General features: G+C 42.4%; 1 protein-coding gene across 9 annotated transcripts in view; it reads left to right on the forward strand.

The window, feature by feature from the left end:
• MAP4K3 (mitogen-activated protein kinase kinase kinase kinase 3) overlaps positions 1-17529 on the forward strand; it is a 339362-nt gene that overhangs the window by 259124 nt on the left and 62709 nt on the right. For all 9 annotated transcript variants that reach the window (XM_075862768.1, XM_075862771.1, XM_075862769.1 and 6 more), the window contains one exon: positions 15523-15581. In XM_075862768.1, coding sequence (XP_075718883.1) covers positions 15523-15581 — 59 coding nt within the window. The remainder of the gene's footprint in view (positions 1-15522; positions 15582-17529) is intronic.

Below are 17529 nucleotides of genomic sequence, written 5' to 3' on the forward strand. Positions count from 1 at the left end.
GCCCATAGGCTCCCTTGTTTAAAAAAAAAACTGTTTACTGTGTGGTAAACTTTTTTTGTGGGATGTCTAAGCAGAGAAAATGATAGTAGACTATGCTTTTTTCATGCAGCAAAAAAAAGGTATACTAATATTTACAGACTGACGGAGGCTAAATGAACAGTCTTTTGGCCTCTTCAGGTTAAAAGAGCCCTTTGGATATGTTTTGTGTACACACAGGTAGCTTTTCCCGTCATATATGCCAAACGTGATGTGAACAAGTCTTAATCTTGTTTAGTAGCCATTTTGTTTAAAGTTAAGGGACTACACATATTTGTTATCATTCTGTTTTTAAGCACAAATGCAAGGTCCCTGGTTTCATAAGATGTATGTATTTATTGTCAAGCTATAGTAATAATTTCTGCATTTAATCCTGTGCACACCGGAGGACTGCAGCTGTCACTAGTTAAAACTGTAATACTAAGTCATACTACTAAGGGTTAAAACACAAGGAGCGGCAGCTGTATGCGGGCGAAACCTTGTTTACATGCAGTGGGAAATGGCTGTACGATTTTACTGGTAATACCAACGTTTTACCTGCAAAATCAGGCAGCCATTCGCCACGGCATGTGGCTGTGGATTTGGCCGTGTGCTGCTGTGGCTCCATGTGTTCTCATCCTAAAAGTCCCCATTAAACCCTAGTCTTATTTCAATGATGAACATTGGCTCCATCTTTTGTGTGGTTATACATGAAGATGTGATCTTATCAGCCTTTCTGTCGCTTTAAGAAAAAGTCTGACGAACCCACCAACTTTAGTGTGATAAGCCGTCTATGTGATGTGTGTGATTTTCAATATGCCCAAATCCTTTCATCTCATGGGAGATAAGCCGCTGCCCGAGGAGCTTGGCAACTGATTTCCACTTTTCCCATTCAAAAATGATGCACATTTTAGGAAATTTTTTTTATTTTTTTTCAGGCACAGGTCATCCTCAGACATTAAACAGGGGCTGAGCTGTAGCAGCAGACACAGCCACATGATTCTGTTGATCGATGGGGATTCCGGGAGTCAGACACCATTAACCCCTACCCGCACGAGTCAGTATCTATAAGGTTACTTCCCGCACGAGGACGTTTAGTTATTGAGTCGTTCCCGGTACACACTTTCGGTGACACTTTTGCCGGTTAGTGATCCATCGCCGCTGATTTTGGCAATTAACCCCTTAGATGCGGCGATCGCCGCATCTAAGGGGTTTTTAGCAAATCGGCAGCCCCCACAATGCGATTTTGGGGGCTGCTGATGGCTGGCATGGCAAATGGAGGCCAGACAATAGCCTCCAGGTCTGCCATGTTCAGAAGCCTACAAGGATCAGCCACCGGCTGGTCCTCATAGACTTCCTATTACGTCACTGTCAGTCTCAAAATGACAGTTGGAATACATTACACTGCGTAGGTATCCCCCTAGTGGGACAAAAAAAAAAAGTTAATAAAAATGATTTCATGTGTAAAAATAAAAGTTTCAAGTTACAAAAACTAAAGCTGCTTTTTTCCTATAATAAGTATTTTATTTTAGGAGAAAAATTAAAACATTAAAAAAAGTACACATATATGGTATCATATTTCGTAACGACCCAAACGATAAAAATATAATGGTTTTTTTTCCCACACAGTGAACACTGCAAAAAAAAATCAATGCCGTAATCGCTATTTTTTGGTCACCACCACTCACAAAATATAGAATAAAAAGTGATCAAAAAGTCACATATACCCCAAAATAATACCAATACAAACGACAACCCGTCCCGCAAAAAACAAGCCCTTACGCAGCTTTTTTGACTGAAAAATATAAAAGTTATTTTATTGAGCAAACGCTTCAAAACGTAAGCCCTCACACCACTCAATCGACCAAAAAATAAAAAAAAGTATGACTCTCAGAATGTGGTGAAAGAAAACAATATATTTTTAACACATAGGTTTTTTTTTTGTAAAAGTAGTAAAATATAAAAAAAACTATATAAATTTGATATCACCGTAATCGTACTGAGCCGCAGAATAAAGTTAAAGAGGCTCTGTCACCAGATTATAAATACCCTATCTCCTACATATCGGCACTGTAATGTAGATAACAGTGGTTTTAATTTTGAAAAACAATAATTTTTGACAAAGTTATGAACAATTTTGATTTATGCGAAGTAGTTTCTTAATAGACAACTTGGCGTGTTTTTACTTATTACCAACTGGGCGTTGTTCAGAGGAGTGTATGAGGCTGACCAATCAGTGACCAATCCGTGTCATACACTTCTTATTGTTCCAGCCCAGCTTCTTTCACTGCACAGCGTGATTGTGCGGATTGTGAGAAATTGTTGCTAAAGTTCTAAGACTTGTAACGTCATAGACAAATCAACGATGCCAACATAAATTAGACATATGGGAAATGTAAACTAGTAACTATTATGTGTGATATTACTATCTAATTTACAAGCAGATCCATTTAAATTTAGGAAAATGCTAATTTTGGCACATTTTCCCTCAATTTTGGTGTTTTTCACAAAACATAAATACTGAATTTATCGACTAAGTTTTTCCGCTAACATTAACCCCTTAAGGACGCAGCCTAGTTTTGGCCTTAAAGAGGCTCTGTCACCACATTATAAGTGGCCTATATTGTACATAATGTGATCGGCGCTGTAATGTACTGTAGATTACAGCTTTTTTATTTTATTTAGAAAAACATTCATTTTTGACGGAGTTATGACCTATTTTAGCTTTATGCTAATGAGTTTCTTAATCAACAACTGGGCGTGTTTTACTTTTTGGCCAAGTGGGCGTTGTACAGAGGAGTGTATGACGCTGACCAATCAGTGACCAATCAGCATCATACACTTCTCCCCATTCATTTACACAGCAGATAGCAATATAGCTATATCGCTATGTGCAGCCACATACACGCACATTAACGTTACTGCAGTGTCCTGACAATAAATATACATTACATCCAGCCAGGACGTGATGTGGATTCAGAATCCTGACACTTTGCTAACACAATCCCGACACTACAGCACAACAAGCGTAATCTCGCGAGATTACGCTGTAAACTGTCATTTCAAATGAGATTACGCTTGCTGTGCTGTAGTGTAGTAATCTGCCATATTTCACTTTATGTGGTAACAACTTCGGAATGCCTATACCTATCCAAGAGATTCTGAGATTGTTTTCTCGTGAGACAATGGGCTTTATGTTAGTGGTAAACTTTGGTCGATATATTCAGTGTTTATTTGTGAAAAATAGCAAAATTTAGAGAAAATGTGGAAAAAATTAAATTTTTCTGAATTTAAATGAATCTGCTTGTAAGAAAGATGGTTATACCACCCAAAATAGTTACTTGTTCACATTTCCCATATGTCTACTATATGTTGGCATAATTTTTTTAACATTCTTTTATTTTTATAGGACGTTACAAGGCTTAGAACATAAGCAGCGATTTCTCATATTTTGAAAAAAAATTCAAAAGCCTCTTTTTTTTTTTTTTTTTTAGGTACCAGTTCAGTTCTGAAGTGGCTTTGAGGGTCCTATATATTATAAACCCACATAAAACACCCCATTTTAGAAACTAGACCCCCTCAAAGTATTCAAAACAGCATTTAGATAGTTTATTAACCCTTTAGGTGTATCACAGGAATTTAAAGCAAAGTAGAGGTGAAATTGACGCAAAAAAATTTTGGGGGAGAAAATCCTTTTTATTCAATTTTTTTCCGTAAAACAAAGTTTTACGAGAGAAGCGCAACTCAATACTTATTGCCCAGATTCTGTCGCTTTTAGAAATATCCCACATGTGGCCCTAGTGTGGTAATGGACTGAAGCACCAGCCTCCGAAGCAAAGGAGCATCTAGAGGATTTTGAGGCCTCCTTTTTATTAGGCACCATGTTCGGTTTGAAGAGGTCTTGTGGTGCCAAAACAGTGGAAACCCCACAAAAGTCACCCTATTTGGCAAACTACACCACTCAAGGAACTTATCGAGGGGTATAGTGGACATTTAGACCCCACAGGTTTTTTGCTGCATTTTGTGGAATTAGGCTGTGCAATTGAAAATCACATTTTCCCGATAAAAGGTACAAATTTTTAATTTTAACAAGTAATAAAGGAGAAAATGCACCCAACATGTGTAAAGCAATTTATCCCTATTACGACAATACCCCTTTTGTGGTAATAAACTGCTGGTTGGACAAACGGCAGGGCTCAGAAAGGCAGGAGCGCTATTTGGCATGTAGATTTTGCTGGATTGGTTTCTGCACATCCTTTTGCATTTGCAGCTTATGAGGTACCAGTACAGGAGAAACCCCTAAAAAGTGACCCCATTCATTGTAGTTTTCATTGGGTGCATGCGTGGTGACTAAAAAACAGCAATTCAACTATTGTTTTTTTTATTCCTTTTTTTTTTTTTTAAAGCGTTCACCGTTCGCTATAAGTGACATTCACTTTATTCTGCGGGGTGATACAATTATTGGGATACCATATCTTTATACTTTTTGTGATGACATATTCTAAGAGCCATAACGTTTATTTTTACATCAGGAAAGCTATGTGAGGGCTTGTTTTTTGCATAACGAACTGTAGTTTCGATCAGAACCATTTTTAGGTACATGCGACTTTTTGATCTCTTTATATTCCATTTTTTGGGAGGCGAAGTGACCAAAAAATTTTGATTCTGGTATGGTTTATTATTATTCTCTTTTATGATGTTGCCCACGCGGGATAAATAATAAAATACTTTTGTAGTTCAGGGCGTTACGGATGCGGCGATACCAATTATTTATAGCTTATTTGTTTATTTCTTTTTTTTTTTTTTTAAAGGGCTGAGAAGGGGGTATTTTTACGTTTATTACTTTTTAAATCATTTGTTTTTTATTATTTATCAAATAAGCGATTTACAAAAATACAAAATGTGTACACTTAGAAAAGTACAAAACATTGCAATCAAGGACAATGAATGTATTTAAAATGAAAATCTTTGTGGGGGGTAGGGATGGAAGGAAACCAGGATAAACACCAAGGAAATTTCTGTACATCCTATAGCATGTTACAAATAAAATAACACTTACAATAATAACTAAGGCCAAAATCCCAAGCGCGTGACTTCAACAAGGGAACATATCAGTCCACATGTGCCATTGGGCTTTAAAACTACCCATCCTGTTCTGTCGGAGTGCAAAAAGTCTCTCATACACACAATGTGACAAAACTCTTATCAATAACCTCTCGTAATGAAGGAGCCATGGCAGACTTCCATTTTTTAGCCACCAAAAGTTTAACCGAAAGGCAAATATGGCAGACTAGAGCTCTGTCAGCCGGCGAAACTGCTACCATATTTAAGGACAGAAGAGCCATAGCCGCGTTTCATTTGGTACAAACGGAATACCCAATAATCTAGAGAAGAGATCAAAGACTGAAACCCATAATGGAGCAATAACAGGGCAATCCCAGAAAATGTGATATAAGGAACCCACGCCCCCACACCCCCGCCAGCACAGAGGACTAGAAGTTGGAAAGATCTTGGACAGCTTAGAGGGAGTATAATACCATCTTAAAAGGAGCTTGTGGTGAACCTCCAGAAGATTTGAATTCATAGTCGACCTAAGCGTCCACTTAATAGCTTTAGGCCAATCATCAATAAGGTAAGTAGATCCCAGATCCCCCTCCCACTTTAACATTTGCGGAATCTTAAAAGCCACCACATCCCCCAAGATCATATCATAGAAAGACCTTGTTAACTTTGAATCCCCCGTGGAAGACGTGAAGATCATGTCATACAGCTTAGAGGGAATTTGAACTTGTGTGTGAGACCTACAAGGGAGCAGGCGTCGAGCCTGCAGGTACTTAAAAAAATCAGAGTGCGAAATTGCAAATTCCGACCTCACTTCCGAGAAGGATTTAATAGAATCATTCCGAAAAAGGTTATCTAGTGTCTCAATACCCAAAATAGCCCAATCCCTCATCTTCAAATTAGGAATCAAAAGCTCAAGGGCATCTGAGGAGTGTATCCGGTTCAAAATCGTTCTCCACGCTTGAAGCGAAACCTGCACCGTAGGAAATTTAGGCATCAAGCTATTAGGAAATTTTGAGTCAAAAGTAACGAGGGAAGAGAAACATCTCCTATCAATTGCATTTCAATCGTGGGCCAACTAGAGCTTGAGAAAGGAGTGCACCAACCTCCATTACTAAGGCGAGGCTTAATGTTAGCCGGTGCAGAGGCTACACTAACCCCCATTATTACCCCGGTACCCACCGCCACCAGGAGTACTGGGAAGAGCCGGGTACGAACCAGTACCCGACCATCTGTAGTAACGGCCAGGCACCGGGGTGGCCGCAGGCTGGTAGTATTAGGCTGGGGAAGGCCAAAAACAGTGGCCCTTCCCACCCTGGTAATGCTGCCTGCTGCTGCTGTGTTGTATCTGGCTGGTTATGAAAATTGGGGGGGGACCACACATCGTTCTTTCCAATAATTTTTTATTTTTTATTTTTTTAAATGACGTGGGGTCCCCCCCATTTTTCATAACCAGCCAGATACAATAAAGCAGCAGCAGCCTCGCATCACCAGGGTGGGAAGGGCCACTGTTTTTGGCCTTTCCCCTCCAGATAATACCAGCCTGCGGCCACCCCAGTGCCCGACCATCCCTACAGACGGTCATGTACTGGATCGTACCCGGCTCTTCCCAGCACCCTTGGTGGCGGTGGGTACCGGGGTAATAAAGGGGGTTAGTGTTAGCCTCTGCATCGGCTAACACTAAGCCCCGCCTTAGCAATGGATGCTGTCAATCAGCCGGCGGCCATTACTAAAGCGGTAGTAATATAGTTTAAAAAAAAACACAAAGACATAGAAAAAATATTTTATTGAAATAAAAAAAAAAAAACACAGCCCTCATTAACCATTTTATTGATAATAAAAAAAAAGCCGTCATCAAAGTAGTCCTGGAATCCGACGTAGCCCATGACCGAACCTGTAAGAAAACACACAAAAAATGATTAGTAACACGTGCTAGGTTTAGATACAGGGCCCATGTGTGATACTGTCTGTGGGACCCTGTATCTAAGCCTACCACAACGTAGGCTTAGATACAGGGTCCAGCAGACAGTAATCTTATACAGTATAAGATTACTGTGTGCTGGGGCCCTGTATCTAAACCTACAGTGTGGTAGGCTTATATACAGGGCCCATCAGACAGGATCACACATGGGCCATGTATCTAAGCCTACAATGTGATTGGCTTAGATACAGGGCCCAGCAGACAGGATCACGCATGGGCCATGTATCTAAGCCTACCATGTGATTGGCTTAGATACAGGGCCCAGCAGACAGGATCACGCATGGGCCATGTATCTAAGCATACCATGTGATTGGCTTAGATACAGGGCCCAGCAGACAGAATCACGCATGGGCCATGTATCTAAGCCTACCATCTGATTGGCTTAGATACAGGGCCCAGCAGACAGGATCACACATGGGCCATGTATCTAAGCCTACCATGTGATTGGCTTAGATACAGGGCCCAGCAGACAGGATCACACAATCTGTGATCCTGTCTCATGGGCCCCCTAAGCCTGCTACATCGTAGGCTTAGGGGTTGTACAGTCCCTAAACATTGATGGCCTATCCTCAGGATAGGCCATCAATAGCTGATGTGTCTCCCGGGACCCGCAAATCAGCTGTTTTGAAGGGGCCGCAGCACTCGTACGAGAGCTGCTTCCCCTTCATTTCACTACTCGCCCACACTGTGAATCGCCGACACGGATTCACAGTGTGACCGGAATGAAGTGACAGGAATGAAGGGGAGCAGCTCTCGTACGAGTGCTGCGGCCCCTTCAAAACAGCCGATTGGCGGGTCCCGGGAGTCGGACCCCGCCAGTCAGGGCTAACCTTACCTTCCTCTTCGGCCGCGGCGGGAGTTCTGTCGTCTCGATGCTGTGCGCGGCGCATAGCGCTGTGACGTCATGCGCTGCGCACAGCGCTTGACGTCAGGACCTCCGCTGCGATCCGGAACCAGGAAGGTAAGTAAAGTATGTTACTATAGTAACAGGGGCCCGCGGCCCGAGTTACTATAGTAACTTTTTATTGATGTGGTGTGGGGGGCAGTGGGCCCCCCTGGCTTCGGGGCCCGGTCGCAATTGCGACCGCTGCGACCCCTATAGCTACGCCAGTGCTTAGTGCAGTGTATTAGAGCTGTCAGCTACTCGCTGACAGCAAGCATAGTGAGTCCTGACATTGTCAGGACCCACTAGGCTTCCGTAGATGGCATAGCCAGAGGCCATTGTTAGTCCTCCGATTTCCATAGCAACCATCGCCGCCCGCTATCATGTAGTGGGCCGTCGGTGGTTTAACCCCTAAGAAGCCGCAATCGCTATTGGACGCAGCTTCTAAGGGGTAAATCAGCAGGGACACCGCGATTGGTCCCTGCTGAAGGAGCTGCGGCAACTGCTGTACAAGACCGAAGCTGTCACAGCTCCTGTATGTGTCGGGAGGACGGCCGAAATGGCCGTTCCTCCCGTGACGTACTATTCCATCATGGAGCGCGAACGATGTGCTTATCATGACTGAATAGTACTTCAAGGAGCGGGAAGGGGTTAAGTACAATATGTCACGAGAAAACAATCTCAGAATCGCTTGGATAGATTCCAAAGTTATTGCCACATAAAGGAACAGATATCAGATTTGAAAAAATCACCTGTGTCCACAAGGCCAAAACAGGCTCAGTCCTAAAGGGGTTAATCAAACACTGATGCCTTATCCTAGAGATGATTTAATACTTACATTGATTTATAAATCACCTTTTCTTACTGAGGACAAAATGGTTTAAACATCAGTGCAGAATAGCAAGCAGACATACATTGTATCAGATGAAGCAAAACACCATACACTGCTTAAGTGGTTCCTGCCCACTGACCAAGAATTAATATGAACATATTAGACCTCCGAGGAATGTGTGCTAGTCATATTGATTCTAGGCTAGGTCATGGCTGTTTGTAAGATTCATATGTGAAACTTAAAGATAGCTTGTCAGGAGTAATCTTCTCGAGCGTTCTACTGCCATAGTAGTGAATGGCAGTTATGGAAGCAGCGTAGCATGCGAGTGTTATGGCAGGAAGAAGGGGAAGGGGATAAGTGAGCCCTAATCTACCCACCGCCCTGTCCCTGCCTACTTGCAACGACCCGCCCTAGGCGACGGGGTACAACTGGGCGGCGGTCCCTACGCTGACCCAGTGCAAGGGAATACAAACAGGGAACAAGCAAGGGAAGGGGCAGTAGCCCACGGAACATCGTGAGGAAACCAGAGTGGTCAACGAGCCAGTCAGAATCAGGATGTCACGAAGTATACGAACGCAGAGCAAGGAGCAGGAAGCAAGCCGGGGTCAGAGCGAAGCAGGATAAGCGGAAGCTGTAGCAAGGCTGAAGCAAGGCAGTAGCAGGCTGGAGCAAGGCTGTAGCAGGGCCAGGAAACCAGGAAGAATCACAAGCAATGAGGAAGAGAAAACGGCAGGTATAAATGGACAGGGGGCGGAGCTAACTCCGACTGACCAGGCCGCGATAGGCTCTCCCACTCCTGAGCCTGCCACCCTGATTGGTGGGAGCCGGAGTCCGTCTAAGAGGTCCGGCCTCAGGTGTCGATTGATTAATCCTGGGAGTATCCACAGACGTAGTGCCTGGCAGATCCTTTACAGCGAGCTTTGCTGTTTCTGTAACTACTATTCAGTTCTATGGGACTTACGGAAACCGTGTAGCTCAGCGAGCTAAGCTGTTTCCGTAATTCCGGGTTGGAAATCACACGATTCAGCCACAACACAGAGCAGTAGAACAGGGTTTAGAGGGCCCCGTTCTAGAGATAGGTGCGGGACCCAGAGGTTGGACCTGCATCTATCTGACATTTATGACATATCCTGTGGATGTCCTTAATGGGAAATCCCTTTTAAAGTGTAGCTAAACGTTTGACAAACTTCTATCATAGTGACATATCAGAAGTTTGAATTGGTGGGGGCCCGAGCACTAAGACTCCCACCAATCTCTAGAACGAAGCAGCTGAAGTGCTCGTGTGAGCACTCAGCCGCTTCGTGTCTTTTCGGCTTTTTCCGGAATGCTAATGTATCGGAGTACGGGCTCATAGACTTTCTATTGAGGCCTTACACCGATACATTTATTTCCGGAAACAGCCTAACAGACACGAAGCAGCTGAGCGCTCACACGAACGCTTCAGCTGCTTCGTTCTAGCGATTGGTGGGGGTCTCCGTTCTCGGACCCCTACCAATCCAAACTTCTGACATGTCACTATGACAGAAGTTTGTCAAACGTTTAGCTACACTTTAAGTTACCCTAACTGATGAGGATCCTAGGCAGAGCCTGAACATGACTCAATGGGGCACTAAGCAGAGTAATTACATTAGGATTCTTTCATTTATTGCCAGCCGTAATGTTGTCTGTTTACCAAATTATTATGTTACTAAATACTTCATTTGCAGCTCATAAACATTAGGTTTTCTACTATGAAGTTACGGAAAACTTGATGAAGCCATCAAGTACTTCGCTTCATATAAAAACTGATTTAGGGCCTGTCTATATATGAAGTTATTTTTTCATAAATGCACTCCATCTTCTTGAACTCCAGTTCCATCTTGGTCTTCACTCCCCTATGTAGACATGAGGATATCACGGCAAATCTGACCCGTGTGAACCCTATGGGTGGATTTCTGCGACTGAAAATCAGTACCATTTATATGAATGGGGTTGTTTGTTCAGCAGGTGCATGGATTTCTGCAAGTTCCATTCAGATAAATGGAACTGATTTTAAGTCGCAGAAATTTCTGCAATAGAATCTGACATGGGGCGTAACTAGGAAAGACTGGGCCCCATAGCAAACTTTTGACTGCCCCCCCCTCTCCTGGGTGCCACACAATCCCCCATTGTAGATAGTGCCTCCCTGTAGATTCCGCCACACAGCACCCCCATGTAGATAGCACCATGCAGCCCCCCTGTAGATAGCGCCATACACAGCCCCCTGTAGATAGCGCCATACACAGCCCCCTGTAGATAGCGCCATACACAGCCCCCTGTAGATAGCGCCATACACAGCCCCCTGTAGATAGCGGCATACACAGCCCCCTCTAGATAGCGGCATACACAGCCCCCTCTAGATAGCGGCATACACAGCCCCCTGCAGATAGCGCCATACACAGCCCCCTGTAGATGGCGCCATACACAGCCCCCTGTAGATAGCGCCATACAGCCCCAACCTCCTCCTCCCCCCCCCCCCAAATAAAACTGCCTGTAGTATATGGTTTGTCCCGAAAAAGACATGTATCCACAGGATAGGGGATACATGTGTGATCACTGGGACCCCCAGCAATAAGGAGAACGGGGACCAAAAGTCCCCCAAAGTTCTCCATGAGAAACCTCAGACTACCGGGGTCTGTGTCCAGCAGCTCAATAAAAATGAAAAGAGCGCTGGTCACGCATGCGCACAAGCGTGACCGTTGATCCAGTCGTTTCTACGGAGCTGCCGACACAGACCCCGGAAGTCCAAGGTTTCTCATGGAGAACTTCGGGGGACTTTCGGTCCCCCGTTCTCCTTATCACTGGGGGTCCCAGCGATCACACATGTATCCCCTATCCTGTGGATAGGGGATACATGTGTTTTATAGGAACAACCCCTTTAATGGCAGAGCGGGGAGATACCTCATGCCGCAGGCTCCGTAGAGGCCACTATGTCTGCTACAGCGGTAGTTACGCCACTGAATCTGATGCGTGTGAATCCACCCCTAGAGTATGTTTACACAAGTCAGATTTGCTGCAGAAAATTCAGCAACAAATTCAACACCGATACCGAAGGGAATTTTGTCTGACAGACTGCACCAAATTGTGATTGATTTTGTGCAGACTTTTAGGCTATGTTCACACTGAGTTTTTTGCATTCGGAATTTCTGCCTCAAAATTCAGTTTGGAAGTTTGAGGCAGATTTTCCTCTCCCTGCATGCCGATTTTTGCAGCGTTTTTCGCCCGCGGCCATTGAGTCCTGCGGGCATAAAACGCCGCAAATACGCTTTCTCTGCCTCCCATTGAAGTCAATGTGAGGTCAGAGGCGTAAACGCCCGAAGATAGGGCTTGTCCCTTCTTTCTATCGCGAGGTGCTTTTGCATGTTTGCTTTCCTGGAACCATTCTTACTAATTTCTTGTGTGAAAGCTTTTATGCTGGCAAGTGTCATAACTTGAAGACTAGGTGATCTGTTACTTTACATTTTAAGGTGCACAACTTGATATCACTAAGACATTACACAGTGTTATATACTTACTCTACAACCCTATGTCACCATACATTTGCAACCGAGCATTTGCTAGTTCATCTACTGATCTTTGCCCTTTTACACTGGCCAATTATCGGGCAACTGAGCGTTCACAGAAGGCTCGTTCTAAATAACTGCCCAAATGCTCGATCACCTGCTGATCATATCGTTTTAAATGCTTAAAATATTATTGTTGTCGGGAGCACAACTCCCTGTGTAAATAGGGAGACGTGCTTCAGACATGTTAGAAATGTATAGGGATGAGCGATCGGCATAACGAGTGCTCGTCCCCATACATAGCTCCTTGAGAAAGGTGCAAACAAGCGCCGATCAACGAGCTGTCTCGTAGATCAGTGCTTGTTGCATCGGCCAAAATTGGCCAGTGTATAAGTACCATCAATCCAGGTGCTTCATTGTAAAGAATGGGGGCTCTTTCTATCTTCCAATCTCTTTTGCAACTCTTTTGCAACTCTTTTGCAAAAAACAGCAAAATGTGTGCTGAAGAATTTCCTTATTTGCCAGTGTCATAATATGCTTTCCTTTAGAGGAAATAGTGGATTTATTTCTGAAGGATTTCAGTTCAGTCCATGTTGTTGGATGAGGAAGTGGTCGCTGAAGTATGAATGCCAAGAGGTGTATGCTTTGACGAATTATTGTAGTATGTATTATGGACAAAGACTACGCCAAGACTGGTTTTATAGATACGCCATACCGCCCAACTTTTAAGTATCGCAAAGAGGGACAACTGATGCGGCTCGTCTAGTGGCAAAGGTTTTTCATTTTAAGCCACGCGTCTATCCCCGCCCATACACACCCGGTTCTGGCCACACAGTATTATTCTTCCATAGTACCTCCCCACAGTATAATGCCCCCCATAGAACCCCCCCACAGAGTATAATCCCCCTATAGCTGCCCCACACAATAAAATACCCAATAGTGCCTTCCACACAGTATAATGCCAAATAGCTGCCCCATAAAGCATAAATCCCTAATAGATGCCCCCATAAGTATAAAGAAAACTCAAATGCGCTAAACCAGTATAATGCCCTCATAGCTGCCACCATAGAGTATAATGCCCCCTTGGCTGCCCCCATACATTATAATGCCACCCACAGTGTCCCCTGTAGATAGTGCCCATATAGTGCCACAGTGCATGGGTATATAGTGCTATCCCCCCTGTAGATAGCACCATTGGCTGTGGATTCCGCACCTGGAGTAGACCCTGACGTCACTGTCCATATCTGGACTGTGACATCAAGGGCTTTCCCAAGACAGGAGTCCCTGGCCAGAGAGCTTGCATTGCTCTGGCCAGGGACTCCATAGTTGAAAGCCCGACATCACTGTCTATATATGGACATTGACGTCAAGGGCTTTATCTGACTCCTTGCTTAAAGTAGCGCTGTGCCCGGGGAGTCCTCGACGAGTGGACAGTGAAGTGAATTCTGAAGCAGGGAGCTGACCGTTCCTTACTTCAGCATTGGATTCAACTGTATCTGCCATCTGAGGATGCAGATGCAGTTGACTCGGGGACATACCATCGCCTGCCCGGGACAGTGGGACACCGCCCTGAATCCGGAACGGTTGGGAGGTATGTATACACTACTACTGTTTGAGTATTGCATATATGCAATGCATAGTAAAACTATGTGATATAGCGTGATATAAGATTGATTTATTTGTAATTTATTTCGTGTACATCCTGTTCTACTTTTTGAATTAAAGAGTTTGGATTTTAAAATCAGGTGTAAGACACGTTCTCTTGTAGTAATAAAAGATACATTGTTCCAAACACTTCAAACTCCAGGATTCCTTAAATGTTTCTCTTCCTCAATCAAATACTCAAATATGTTAACGCTATTGTCTTTGTTCACATTAATATCCGTTTTGTGCTCTGTATATAAGAAGTGTAATGTTACTGTGAAGTTAATACATATGTGTGGCATTCTCTGTGGTTCATATAACTTGGTGTTATGTTAATAAAAATAAACAAACAGTTATTCACAAATTGTCATTTTATGTCAAATTGGTGTAAACAAAGGATTAGAAATACTCATGAGAATTATTGTAGTCATTCACCTAAAAAAAAGGTCCGTTATTTTCAAGAGGCGGCGTAGCGGTTTCCTATACTCCCATATTATATTATTTTTAATAATTGTGATGACCACAATTTTATATAAGGGGCTTTATAGAACACACAAATCCAAGATGATGCTTTAAAGTGCGCAAACCAACAATCCAGACACACACACACGCACGTATGCATACACACACACACACACACACACGCTCTGCCACCATTTGATTCATTTTAGCTCTATAGTCATCAATAGTAAATCTTTGTAGTATATCTGTAAAAAATATTTTTTTTTTTTGCTGTTTTCATGTAAATATCCAGGCCTGCTTCATTAACATATGAATTGCTAATACCTTTATTGAGTGGTCATGTGTTAGGGCTCATGCACACGACTGTAGCCATGTGCACGGCCGTGATTTTCGGGTCGGCCAGCTGCGGACTGTCAGCCGCGAGCCGCCCGCAAATCGCGGGACATGCACATGGCCGCGGCCATTATTTTCAATGAGTCCGGACCGCAGAACACAGCCGTAATAAGACAGGTCCGTTCTTTCTGCGGTCCGAGCTCCCGGGCCGTGCACGGACCGTAAAAACTACGGTCGTGTGCATGGCCTCATAGAAATGAATGGGGCCGCAATTCTCCCGTAGATTTTCGGGGGATTTGCGGCCACAAATGCACGTTCGTGTGCATGGGGCCTTTATGAGCCAGACTATTGAAGGTATTAATGGCAACCAATCCCAATGCATATCCAGAAGATTCCCCTATTATACACTCAGATGCCGGTTTCACCGAGCCATAAATTTAGAGTCAAGGACTGGAATAAATCCTGTTCTGCGAGACGCACTAAACAGATGTCCGTGATAAGATCAGGACTGATTGTTGATGTTTTCCACTTGACGGCAAAAAAAAATTCATATTCAAGTAATAAAAAAATGTGAAAATAAGTTGTAGAAAAAATACAGTGAAGATATGTTACAAAGATTTTACATTTGCAGACTAGTTTTCTCCCTATCAAAGTACTAGAATTTCCTAGTTCCCTCTGTGAAGTGCAGGATAAGCTGGTGCTTTGTCGACAGACGTCTAATATTTATAGGATGAATATACTCCCGTATTATATTATTTTTAATAATGTTTATTTCTCCACCTTTCTTTAGGACCTACAGTTAGATTACGGCCAAGGATCTCAAAGTGGCTATTTCCTTGGGGGAAACAAGTGAGTTAATAAAGCTGTTGAAACACTTGACATTTTATTTCTACTCTGTGTTGTTAGACTTGTGATGCCCTTAAACCCTGCAGTGTCACCGCTATTTAGTTTACCTAATGTTACATGGCTGAAAATGATCCCTTTTGACAATAACTTAAAATATTATTGCTTAAAGTATTTTGATGTAGCTTATAAAATACAAATGTTTACATGATGCTTATATTCATTTTCCTAATTTTGCTAGAACGTGCTAGATTCATGTTGTTGTAATGTTAAAGGCTATGTACACCTTTGAAATCGTTTTTGGTTTTGTTAGACATTCTTATTAAAAAAAAAAACAATCAGTGTGATTGGAGCAACTTTCAAAATACTTTTTATTAAAAATAATTTTTACTTTTTGAGATACAGCTGCGTTGTATTCTGTATACAGATAAGCTGTATAGCGCTATAAGACCTGAATCGGGACTGACGGGTCCAATGACAGCGAGTCCGATCCACCTGTAATTGATCATATCTAAGATATGAACTTAGATGGGATCGACAGAAGCTTGATCCTGCGTGTCTCGCTATCCCTGAACCGGTCAGTGCGCTGACCTGACAGATACAGGTTTCATCGCTAGATACAACTGCTCTGTATACAGGATACAAAACAGCTGTAGAAGTTGCACAAATCACACTGATATACTGTTTTATTTTTTTAAATTTAAACGGTGTACATAGCCTTTAAGGAGTTGCAATGTTGTATGAATTGTTGCTTCTAGAAGTACCTTGGCTATATTCCTTATGGCCACTTTCTACCACCATAAATAGCTGGCATATAAATTTGACTAAATGCTATTTAAACCCTGCTAGAGCAATATGTAGTATTAACACTGGATTACTGGCATATGATTCCTTTACATTTATCACTTACTTTATATTTCTAAAATAGGAAGTAATTTTACTGTGTATGTGGAGAAATGACATTTTTTTATTTTTAGCTTTAACCAGCTACAATAGAAAACATATATCGCAACATTCTCTTCTTAGTTATTGCCCAGGTTTCTCGTGTATGCAGAGCATTACAATTACTCTATTACTAATTTTTCAGGCCTTAAGAGTACTATACAGCTGCCCTGTATACCGAATACAAAGCATCTGTATCTCAAATAGTTTTTAATATTTTGAAAGTTGCACCAATCACACTGAAAAAAAACAACCAAAAAAACACAACTATTTCAAAGGTGTACATATCCTTTAACCCCTTAACGATGCTACCTAGTTTTTGCCTTAAGGCTCAGAGCCCATTTTTCAAATCTGACATATTTCACTTTATGGGGTAATAACTTCGGAGTGCTAATACCAATCCAAGCGATTCTGAGATTGTTTTCTCGTGAGACATTGGACTTTATGTTAGTGGTAAAGTTTGATCGATATATTCAGGGTTTATTTGTGAAAAATAGCAAAATTGAGAGAAAATTTTGGGAAAAATAGAATTTTTCTGAATTTAAATGAATCTGCTTGTAAGACAGATAGTTATACCACCCAAAATAGTTACTAGTTCACATTTCCCATATGTCTACTATATGTTGGCATAATGTTTTGAACATTCTTTTTATTTTTCTAGGACGTTACAAGGCTTAGAACATAAGCAGCAATTTCTCATATTTTGAATAAAATTTCAAAAGCCCCTTTTTTTTACGGTTACCAGTTCAGTTCTCAAGTGGCTTTGAGGGGCCTATATATTAGAACCCCCATAAAAACCCCGTTTTAGAAACTAGACCCTCAAAGTATTCGAAACAGCATTTAGAAAGTTTATTAATCTTTTAGGTGCTTCACGGGAATTTAAAACAATGTAGAGGTGAAATTTACAAATGTCTCTTTTTTTTTTGTCAGAAAATCCTTTTTATTCAATTTTTTTCTGTAAAACAGGTTGTCTTACCAGAGAAACGCAACTCAATACTTATTGCCCAGATTC

This window comes from Rhinoderma darwinii, chromosome 4 (genome assembly GCF_050947455.1).
Source record: "Rhinoderma darwinii isolate aRhiDar2 chromosome 4, aRhiDar2.hap1, whole genome shotgun sequence".
In the NCBI taxonomy this organism is placed as follows: domain Eukaryota; kingdom Metazoa; phylum Chordata; class Amphibia; order Anura; family Rhinodermatidae; genus Rhinoderma; species Rhinoderma darwinii.